At 37.5% G+C, this 12,595-nt stretch overlaps 1 protein-coding gene across 1 annotated transcript in view; it reads right to left on the bottom strand.

The window, feature by feature from the left end:
• LOC128661551 (ATP synthase subunit C lysine N-methyltransferase-like) overlaps positions 1-12,595 on the bottom strand; it is a 268,286-nt gene that overhangs the window by 150,773 nt on the left and 104,918 nt on the right. Inside the window, exon 2 of the mRNA XM_053715794.1 lies at positions 6,564-6,858. Within this exon, the coding sequence (XP_053571769.1) occupies positions 6,564-6,851 (288 nt within the window). The 5' untranslated portion in view covers positions 6,852-6,858. The remainder of the gene's footprint in view (positions 1-6,563; positions 6,859-12,595) is intronic.

The following is a 12,595-nucleotide window of genomic DNA, read 5'->3' on the forward strand; positions in this document are numbered from 1 at the left end:
AATAAGCCTTCAGTTCTATACTGAGTCTCAGAACATGGCTTACCCTTCCCACATGGGGATTCTTGTCAGTCTTCTAGCATTATCTGGTCTTGACTAGAAAAAAGATGACTGAAACATACCTTAATGCAGTTAAGCCTGCAAACTGTTCCCCCCAACTGAAGTTTTCTGGTACTCCTCAGTACTGTGTAGGAACAGCAATGGATTTTAGTTACAACATGCTAAAATCATTTTCCTCTCAGCAGAATTCTTCATCACATTTCTGCCAGAGAGTAAATAGCACAAACCGGTACTATTTAAAAACAACAAACTTTTGATTGAAGATATGAAACTACAAATCTAACACCACATTCACTTTACCCTCCCGTAGAGAGGCCCTGCTGCCAGAGCCGGCAAAGAGAATGACTGGGGGGTGGAGCTAGGGGGGGGAGCTATATGGACAGCTCTGCTGTGTGCTCTCTTTGCCACTTCCTGTAGGGAATGAGAATATCCCACAAGTAAGGATGAATCCGTGGACTGGATACACCTTGCAAGAGAAAAGACTCTAGTCTATCCAAGGATCTTTAAAATATGTACTATCCTCTGAAGGTAGGACTAGTAGTGGGTTGAGCTAACATAGAAATTGTACTATCCACCTTTGGAATAGTTTCCCAACGCTCTATACTAAAAACCATATGATACTTCTGCCCTCAAGAGCACGCTATCTGACAAAAAGGTGCGCTGTCCCTAGGCATGAGTGCAGCTCGATAGTATGGACGAGAAAAACTACTGCACAATTAATACAGGAGTGTGCTAAATCCGACACTGCTGCCCACAGGCGCTTGCTGACAGAAAGGCACGCGCAAAGATAGCGCTGATGAAATTAAATTAAACAAGCTACGCAATCCCAGCCCCCGGGAGCACACTAACAGAAAAGCATGCACAGTGATATGCTATGCTGTAAAATGATAAATGTACCTTCTAATAGCCTGTGGGCTATGTGAGTTACAATGTTGATTAGATTGACCTGACCACTGTGCTTACCAGGCGTAGAAAGACTGCTTCCAGTAGATAGTCCATCCAGTGCTGATCATATTAGAGCAAATAATTTAAGTGAGGAGTCTATCGACGACCCAACAGGAGGAGGCTAGGGGAACTGTCCTTGCAATACCTGGCAGGCTTGTGACTAACTTTTTCACCAGGAGTAATTGTGTCACTTCCCCATACTCCAATTCCCCTTCTGTCTCTCAGTAGCAGCTCTCATAGGGGGAAAATTGGTCTCAAATCAGTCTGAGGACCCCTCTTAACGAAGAATCTGAAACACCTTAATTCTTCAATTATCTCCTGGGAGGCAAAGATTAGACCGGCACACCAGAGAGGTGGAAGGGATTAAGCACTCTTAGAGTTTTGGGAATATGTTCCTCCTCCTAGTGTCAAGGAGTGGAATCCCAGGAGTAATAGCTCTTGGACTAAAGAAATTTGAGAGTGGGGGAATTAAGGATCTAGTATCTAGTGGTGTACTGGAGTGTAAGCCACATATCAGTGTTCTCTGCAGCACCTTTTTAGTTCTCAGTAGTGCATTGCTGCTCCTTCAAAAAAAAATTGATTGTAAAGTTTAGATACTGGGCAGTAATTCATTAAACTTTACAATCACTTCAAGCTATTCTGCTACTGCATACTGAATGTATGATGACAAAGGGGAGTAAGGCTAAGGCAAAGGAGGAGGACTCAGCTCCTTTTGTAGCGACAGCTAACAAAAACATATTACTAACAAGTGCCCATCCACTAACCCTACTTCAACCATGGCTAAAACACAATTTGGTAAAACTGCATATACACAATTACTGTTATAACTGTCTCTTTGGTAACACAGTAAAAATATTAGACAAAGGCAAAACTTAAAGGGACAGTCTAGTCCAAAATAAACTTTCATGATTCAGATAGGGCATGTAATTTTAAAGAATTTTCCAATTTACTTTTATCACCAATTTTGCTTTGTTCTCTTTGTATTCTTAGTTGAAAGCTAAATCTAGAAGGTTCATATGTTAATTTCTAAGCCCTTGAAGGCCGCCTCTTAGCTCAAGCATTTTGACAGTTTTTTACCACTAGAGGGTGTTAGTTCATGTGTTTCATATAGATAACACTGTGCTCACGCACGTGAAGTTCCAGGGAGCCATCACTGATTGGCTAAAATGCAAGTCTGTCAAATGAACTGAAATAAGGGGGCAGTTTGCAGAGGCTTAGATACAAGATTAATCACAGAGGTAAAACGTGTATTAATATAACTGTGTTGGTTATGCAAAACTAGGGAATGGGTAATAAAGGGATTATCTATCTTTTAAAACAATAAAAATTCTGGTGTAGACTGTCCCTTTAAAGGAATATTCATGTAAGAATTAAACTTTCATGATTCAGAAAGAGCATGTAATAAAAAGAAAACAATTCTAAATTGTTCACCAGACCTTTACTATTGTAGGAAGATATGTCCATCTAGGCAATTCAGAGGAATTCACTTTAAACCAGAAAAATATCTTAACCCACACCATTACAGATACTAGTCACCTCAGAATATTATGACATTTAGCACCATTTAGCATGTTTGGGAACATTTGAAAATTTTAAAAGGCAAAACAAACTACAATATCTCTATAGACTCTCGCTGGTGATCTAAAATGTAGTTATTTTTCTATTCAAGCTATTTACTGATAAGGAGTACATTATAAAAAAAAATACATCTGATGTAAACTACAAAGGGTTTCAGGAATACACAGGGTTACATTAGCATGTTCCTTTGACAAACTAATAATGATATCAATAGGAATAAGGAAGGTCAAAAAGGGTGAAAATGTTCATTGACTTCAAGGTGAATGACAAAAGAAAAAGCAACACCTACGATGTAGCAACAGGTCCCCAATCACAACAGCTATTTGTTTCCATACTGCCCATGCCATTGGCTAAAGCAAGGGTGCTCTCCTGAGTGCCAGCTGAGCCGCCTAAATAGCGTGGGGCTGCATGTGCTTTTAGCTTGCTCTTCTGACACACAATTGTAAACAGTTTATCACAATTGCACTTTTAAATATGGTAACATGAAAACCCTTAGGTTAAGCTGCAGTGAAAACTAATATACCAATCCTCATATTTAAAATGGCTATAGATCTAATGTAAGTGGCAATTTAATTCAACTGGCAGTGTAATGATGTTGCTAGCACACGGGCAGTACAAAATTCAAATTGAGGTAAGTTTTGTAAGCATGCATGGCTGCTGTTTTCTTTAAGGTCAGCCTCAGTTGACATTTAAAGGGACAGTATAAAATTTAACTATTGAGGTCTAGATAGAACATGCAATTTTAAATAACTTTGCAATTTACTTCTATTCTCAACTTTGCTTTGTGCCCTTAGTATCCTTTGTTGAAGTGTAAATCTAAGTAGGCTCATAGGACCTCAGGAGCAGTGCTATAGACATGTGCATTTTTTACCTTTCTGTCCCTTTGATTTGGATCAACCATTTACAATATTTACTCATATAATTATTGCTCTTAACACAGGCTTCCCATAAACATTTTGTTTGTGTTGCTTTCTACAACCAAACATTTTTACAAGTAAACTGATACTTAGTTACGCTACATATAACTGTTTGTTTTTTTCAAGGAAGTTCTTAATATACATGCACATACAGTATAGTAGCATTTGCCTTTACTTGCCAGAAAGAACAAAGTCACAAATAAAAGGGAAACAGAAATAACAGGATAATACAAAAACATTTAATGCATTACTTTAAATGTCCTCTTAGTGGTGTGTTACAGATGCCCATTAAAAAAATGCATGTTTTTTTTTAATATAATTTAAAGGGACACTGAACCCAATTTTTTTTCTTTTGTGATTCAGATAGAGCATGCAATTTTAAGCAACTTTATAATTAACTCCTATTATCATTTTTTCTTTGTTCTTTTGCTATCTTTATTTGAAAAAGAATGCATCTAAGCTTTTATTTTGGTTCAGACTCTGGACAGCACTTTTTTATTGGTGGATGAATGTATCCACCAATCAGCAAGGACAACCCAGGCTGTTCACCAAAAATGGGCCGGCATTTAAACTTAAATTCTTGCATTTCAAATAAAGATACCAAGAGAATGAAGAAAATTTGATCATAGGAGTAAATTAGAAAGTTGCTTAAAATTTCATGCTCTATCTGAATCACGAATGAAAAAAATTGGGTTCAGTGTCCCTTTAAATAAACTTTACTTTATTTCTGCAGTGTCTATCCAGCCCCCACTCATAATACAGTTCTCTACCAAGTGTTCTTTGACTTGGGAAAGCACATTCACCATGCCTATATCCGAGTCAGTAACTACTAGGAAGTGTGCTGCCATGGAAAATAATGCCTCAGATAGTACAGCCTCTGATTGTCTGTATCAACCTCAGGATATTTAGGGGGCACTAGTGGGGCTTGAGGCTTAAGGAGTGGGTGTTTTATGCATGGACTCAACATGAATACAGTACTTTATATGAATCCCTGTAATTCTGCTATCAAAGGGAATTGAAAACTGTGCACTCCAATGGACCTTTAAATATTATTAAAGGTACATGAAACTCAAAATGTTACTTTCACGATTTAGATAGAGAATACAATTTTCAAAATGTTTCCAATTTACTTCTATTATCAATTTATCTTCATTCTCATGTTATTATTTGTTGAAGAGATATCTATATAGGTTGCATGCACATGTGTAAAGCACTACATGACAGGAAATAGTGCTGCCATCTACTGCTCTTGAATGTATAACATTGTTGCAAAACTGTCGCCATATAGTGCTGCAGACATGTGCACACTCCTGAACTTACCTTCCTGATTTTCAACACAGGATAACAAGAAAACAAAGAAACTGTGATAATCCCAGAGGCAGAACTTTTTTTCATTTTCTGCGATGAGATTTTTTTTAGTGAAAATTTTTCTGCAGTGTCTTTAAGAAGCTGGTGTTGCTGTGTTTGTTGCCCTTACTCAGTGTGCATGAGGTCAGGTTCATGTACAGCCTGTGTATACACCATATACACACACACACAACATATACACACACACCATATACACACACACATACCATCTATATACACACACACACACATCATACACACACCAAACGCACACACACACACACACACACCATAGGCACACACACACCATATACACACACCACATACACACAACATACACACACATACCATACACACACACCATATACACACACACACAAACAACATATACACACATCATATATACACACACACACACACCATATACACACACCATATATATATATATATACACACACACCATATACACACACACATACACACACACAACAAATATACACACACCATACATACACACACACACCATATATATATATATATATATATATATACATACACACCATATACACACACACCATATACACACACACACACCATATACACACACACACCACATATACACACACACACCATATACACACACACACAACATATACACACCATATACACACACACCATATACACACACACCATATGCACACACAACATATACACACACACCATATACACACACACATACCATCTATATACACACACACACACATCATACACACACCAAACGCACACACACACACACACACACACCATAGGCACACACACACCATATACACACACCACATACACACAACATACACACACATACCATACACACACACCATATACACACACACACAAACAACATATACACACATCATATATACACACACACACCATATACACACACCATATATATATATATATATACACACACACCATATACACACACACATACACACACACAACAAATATACACACACCATACATACACACACACACCATATATATATATATATATATATATATATATACATACACACCATATACACACACACCACATATACACACACACACCATATACACACACACACAACATATACACACCATATACACACACACCATATACACACACAACATATACACACACAAACACAACATAAACAAACACACAACAAACACACACACACTTATTAAAGAACAAAACAAAAAAATCTGTCTAAGTATTTAAGTAGGCTCCTACACTCCTAGAATACATTTGTTAAGCCCTGACTTACCTTTGCTGCAATGTGCTGATCCCTGTACCGCACTGGAGATCAGGAAGTGAGAGGAAATTGAAAAGAGAGGAACGTAGCAAATATTTTCATTGAGATAGATTGGAACAGTGACACCTGCAGGCAGAAATTAAAAGTGCAGGCAAAAAAAATTTTTTAACTGACACTGCCGTTCTTTCTGCAGCGATCCTTTAGTTTCTGAGATAAGAACGCAGATCGCACAGTGTTCTGCCTTGGGGGTGATAATAAAAGTAAATTGGAAATCTATTTAAAACTGTATGTTCTGTCTGAATCATGAAACAAAAATGTTGGGTTTTCTGTCCCTTTAAATGGTTAGCAAACATATTCCCCGTTTACTTCAAAACTTCATAATAAATAAGCAAAAAGTAAGACATTAATGTTTGCAACTTACAATACGTCCATCGCCGCTCCCAATGTCAACCACACGTCCAGTTCTAGACTGAAGCATTTTTAAAACATTTTCAACCTGAGTTGTTGTTGCAGGCACAAAAGGCAGACATACTTTTCTTAGTGCAGGTACTACAAATGGAGTTGCTATGGCGTACAGTGCCACTAAACTCCCACCCACTACACCAGTGACAACAAGTCCCCATCTCTTTTTTTTAAACGATTCAGTTGGTGACGTCTTAAAAAAATCTTCTTGCTTTAAACTACCATCGGTGATGGACTTGGACATCATAGGAAACCTGTTTATTGAGATGAGAAATTTTGAAGAGAACATAATTATTGGATTTTATTTTTATTTTGACAATGCATGCATACTTCTACCCCTGTTAAATTTCACTTAAATGATGGTTAATCCTAGTGTTTCAAAAATGCTAGGATTTGCCAGCACTAAAAATAAAGGTGACCATTATTCATGAGTTTAAAAAAAAAAAGGTGTAGAAAGCACCTTTATTTCGCCTGGGCTTCACTAAGCGGCAAAACTCTTTTTTCAATGAGGTGATGTTTCAACCTCTTAGCCAATAGCCATTCTAGCATATGGCACAGTACCATATGGCTAGCTTGGCTATAGGCTAAGAGGTAGAAACATCACCTCTTTGAAAAAAATACTTTTTCCATGGGTGGCGGTAGCTGCTTAGGTTAGCAGTGAAGAAGCAGGGAATACCTTCCACATTTTTTTTAAACTTGTGAATAAAGGTCACCTTTATTTTTAGTGCTGGTAAATCCAATATTTTTTTTTTTGTAATGCTAGGAGTTGCCATCACTTTAGTAAAAGTTGTTATATAAAAAAAAAACATAAAAGTCTTGCATCACAAATCATCATAGATAGAAATTCACATAATCTTTTGAAGAATGGACTATTGTAAAAATAGATAATGAAAATAATTGCATTTCTCATGGATACTAATTTTTTTATTAGCCTGAAGAAACAAGGATTTACAAGGTTAGTGTTTGCTGATGGGTGACTATTATTGTTAACACAAGCAAGACAGCTATAAGGACATGAAACCCTTTATTTCAGTGTTAGGGTCTTCTAAACCATAAACGTTGTCACCACTTTACAAATAATTATAATAATATAATATATTTCTATGGTGACGTGGTTTTAAAGGCATTTCTAACATCATCAGACCCATCAAAATAGGTGATAACAATGACTACCTGACATAGGATCGCTTATTTGAAAGAAGAGAATTGCTGATTTTAAGTAAAGGGCCACAGGTTCTTCTATGTATTGTTGGGGGCAAGATAGGGTAAATTCCACTACCTGGATTTTTTTTCAGATGCCTATATGTTATATTAGGTATCACTTATACAGATCAGTGTTCTCCCCAAAACCTTTTTAATGGGTGCACCACCCGACTGATTTTACTGACCACACGGCTAAAATTGAAGCCAATATTTTTAATGTTTATTGCACAAATTATAATTAAATAATTTTATGCTAAATTATGCAATTACTTTGTGCTTTGCATATCAGAAAATGTTATAATATTAGAAATTGCCGTCTGGCAATTTTCTGTGGAGAACACTGCAGATGATGTTGAAATCCACAGGAATTCATTAAGCACTTTTAAAGGTTGATGTATAGATTGAAAGTATAGCTGTGCCATATGGAACCCCAACAGTCAGTGGGGGGTTAAGGGGCAGAGGAAAAACCTAAGAGAAATGGGCTGAAGGAACAGTTAGAGAAAAGGACCACAATAACGCTTTGCTAAAAGAATCAAGAATTCCAAAAAAGGAAATTGCAGTTAAAGGGACAGTCTAGTCAAAAATAAACTTTCATGATTCAGATGGGGTATGTAATTTTAAACATCTTCCAATTTACGTTTATCATCAATTTTGCTTTGTTCTCTTGGTATTCTTAACTGAAAGTTAAACGAAGGTAGGCTCATATGCCAATTTCTTAGCCCTTGAAGGCCGCATCTTATCGAATGCATTTTGAAAGTTTTTCACAACTAGCAAGCGTTAGTTCATGTGTGCCACATAGATAACATTGCCTATGGAGTTACCTAGGAGTCAGCACAAAATGCAAGTCTGTCATAAGATATTAAATAAGGGCGCAGTCTGCGGAGGCTTAGATACAAGGTAATCACAGAGGTAAAAAAGTGTATTAGTATAACTGTGTTGGTTATGCAAAACTGGGGAATGGGTTATAAAGGGATTATCTATCTTTTTAAACAATACAAATTATGGCGTAGACTGTCCCTTTAAGAGTATCAAAGGCAACAGATAGATCAAGAAGGTTTAACAGGAAGATATAGCTTTTAGATTCAGCTATGAGCAGTTCATTTCCAACCTTGGATATTGCAGTTTTTGTAGAATGTTTGGAAGTTAAAGGGACAGTCAAGTATAAATTAAACTTTCATTATTCAGATAGGACTTTTAATTTTAAGTGACTTTCCAATTTACTTTTATCATCAAATTTGCTTTTTCTCTTGGTATTCTTAGTTTAAACTAAACATAGGTAGGCTCATATGCTAATTTCTAAGCCTTTGAGGGCTGCATCTTATCACATGCTTTTTAAATCTCTTTTCAACACAAAGAGACAGAAAGTACACGTGGGCTATATAGATAACACTGTGTTCAGGCACAAAAAGTTATTTAAGATCTAGCACAATACAATGCTAAATTTAAGACAATAGATAATAAACAGTCACAGTCATGTGATCAGGGGGCTGGAATAAGGTTCCTAGATATAAGGTAATCACAAAGGTAAAAAGTACATTAATATAATTGTGTTGGTTATGCAAAACTGGGGAATGAGTAATAAAGGGATTATCTATCTTTTAAAACAATAACAATTCTATGGTTGACTGTCCCTTTAAGCCAGATTGCATCAAGCTATGAAAATTATTTGATGTGATGAAGGACAATTTGAAAGCATTGCAAGCATTTGTATACAAGCCTTTTAAGAAGTTTTGAGGCAAGAGAGAAAGTAAACTTTTTTGTGCGTTGGGTTGTGCTGGTATTATAATTTAAAAGTAAAAAGTTATGGCGCTCATACAGGGAGTGCAGAATTATTAGGCAAATGAGTATTTTGACCACATCATCCTCTTTATGCATGTTGTCTTACTCCAAGCTGTATAGGCTCGAAAGCCTACTACCAATTAAGCATATTAGGTGATGTGCATCTCTGTAATGAGAAGGGGTGTGGTCTAATGACATCAACACCCTATATCAGGTGTGCATAATTATTAGGCAACTTCCTTTCCTTTGGCAAAATGGGTCAAAAGAAGGACTTGACAGGCTCAGAAAAGTAAAAAATAGTGAGATATCTTGCAGAGGGATTTAGCACTCTTAAAATTGCAAAGCTTCTGAAGCGTGATCATCGAACAATCAAGCGTTTCATTCAAAATAGTCAACAGGGTCGCAAGAAGCGTGTGGAAAAACCAAGGCGCAAAATAACTGCCCATGAACTGAGAAAAGTCAAGCGTGCAGCTGCCAAGATGCCACTTGCCACCAGTTTGGCCATATTTCAGAGCTGCAACATCACTGGAGTGCCCAAAAGCACAAGGTGTGCAATACTCAGAGACATGGCCAAGGTAAGAAAGGCTGAAAGAAGACCACCACTGAACAAGACACACAAGCTGAAACGTCAAGACTGGGCCAAGAAATATCTCAAGACTGATTTTTCTAAGGTTTTATGGACTGATGAAATGAGAGTGAGTCTTGATGGGCCAGATGGATGGGCCCGTGGCTGGATTGGTAAAGGGCAGAGAGCTCCAGTCCGACTCAGACGCCAGCAAGGTGGAGGTGGAGTACTGGTTTGGGCTGGTATCATCAAAGATGAGCTTGTGGGGCCTTTTCGGGTTGAGGATGGAGTCAAGCTCAACTCCCAGTCCTACTGCCAGTTTCTGGAAGACACCTTCTTCAAGCAGTGGTACAGGAAGAAGTCTGCATCCTTCAAGAAAAACATGATTTTCATGCAGGACAATGCTCCATCACATGCGTCCAAGTACTCCACAGCGTGGCTGGCAAGAAAGGGTATAAAAGAAGAAAATCTAATGACATGGCCTCCTTGTTCACCTGATCTGAACCCCATTGAGAACCTGTGGTCCATCATCAAATGTGAGATTTACAAGGAGGGAAAACAGTACACCTCTCTGAACAGTGGCTGGGAGGCTGTGGTTGCTGCTGCACGCAAAGTTGATGGTGAACAGATCAAAACACTGACAGAATCCATGGATGGCAGGCTTTTGAGTGTCCATGCAAAGAAAGGTGTCTATATTGGTCACTGATTTGTTTTTGTTTTGTTTTTGAATGTCAGAAATGTATATTTGTGAATGTTGAGATGTTATATTGGTTTCACTGGTAAAAATAAATAATTGAAATGGGTATATATTTGTTTTTTGTTAAGTTGCCTAATAATTATGCACAGTAATAGTCACCTGCACACACAGATATCCCCCTAAAATAGCTATAACTAAAAACAAACTAAAAACTACTTCCAAAACTATTCAGCTTTGATATTAATGAGTTTTTTGGGTTCATTGAGAACATGGTTGTTGTTCAATAATAAAATTAATCCTCAAAAATACAACTTGCCTAATAATTCTGCACTCCCTGTACTAACCTGACGCGCAATTACACTGTCACGCAAAAGAAAACCTATTCCCTCATAGAAGTCAATGGAGAAAAAAAAAGTGGAAAAAAACACCCGACTCGCACACAAACCCGAACTCATATTCTCATGTGCGCTAACCCAACATGAAAATATGAATATTTCACTTTCCAATGTTCTGCACATAGTAGAATATGTTAAATGTATTGAAAAGTACATATTTCAATATATATATGATGGTATTTTGGTAAAATGTATATTTATACCTAATATATATACATATATTGTATATATCTTTAAAAATACAACATATTCTGCTATGTGCAGAACATTGTTATGTGATTTATTTACAGTAAATACACACTATAACACTTTATTAAAAAAACAGAATTTATGTTTACCTGATAAATTTCTTTCTCCAACGGTGTGTCCGGTCCACGGCGTCATCCTTACTTGTGGGATATTCTCTTCCCCAACAGGAAATGGCAAAGAGCCCAGCAAAGCTGGTCACATGATCCCTCCTAGGCTCCGCCTACCCCAGTCATTCGACCGACGTTAAGGAGGAATATTTGCATAGGAGAAACCATATGGTACCGTGGTGACTGTAGTTAAAGAAAATAAAATATCAGACCTGATTAAAAAAAACCAGGGCGGGCCGTGGACCGGACACACCGTTGGAGAAAGAAATTTATCAGGTAAACATAAATTCTGTTTTCTCCAACATAGGTGTGTCCGGTCCACGGCGTCATCCTTACTTGTGGGAACCAATACCAAAGCTTTAGGACACGGATGAAGGGAGGGAGCAAATCAGGTCACCTAAATGGAAGGCACCACGGCTTGCAAAACCTTTCTCCCAAAAATAGCCTCAGAAGAAGCAAAAGTATCAAACTTGTAAAATTTGGTAAAAGTGTGCAGTGAAGACCAAGTCGCTGCCCTACATATCTGATCAACAGAAGCCTCGTTCTTGAAGGCCCATGTGGAAGCCACAGCCCTAGTGGAATGAGCTGTGATTCTTTCGGGAGGCTGCCGTCCGGCAGTCTCGTAAGCCAATCTGATGATGCTTTTAATCCAAAAAGAGAGAGAGGTAGAAGTTGCTTTTTGACCTCTCCTTTTACCTGAATAAACAACAAACAAGGAAGATGTTTGTCTAAAATCCTTTGTAGCATCTAAATAGAATTTTAGAGCGCGAACAACATCCAAATTGTGCAACAAACGTTCCTTCTTTGAAACTGGTTTTGGACACAGAGAAGGTACGATAATCTCCTGGTTAATGTTTTTGTTAGAAACAACTTTTGGAAGAAAACCAGGTTTAGTACGTAAAACCACCTTATCTGCATGGAACACCAGATAAGGAGGAGAACACTGCAGAGCAGATAATTCTGAGACTCTTCTAGCAGAAGAAATCGCAACTAAAA

Source organism: Bombina bombina, chromosome 5, assembly GCF_027579735.1.
Source record: "Bombina bombina isolate aBomBom1 chromosome 5, aBomBom1.pri, whole genome shotgun sequence".
Lineage (NCBI taxonomy): Eukaryota > Metazoa > Chordata > Amphibia > Anura > Bombinatoridae > Bombina > Bombina bombina.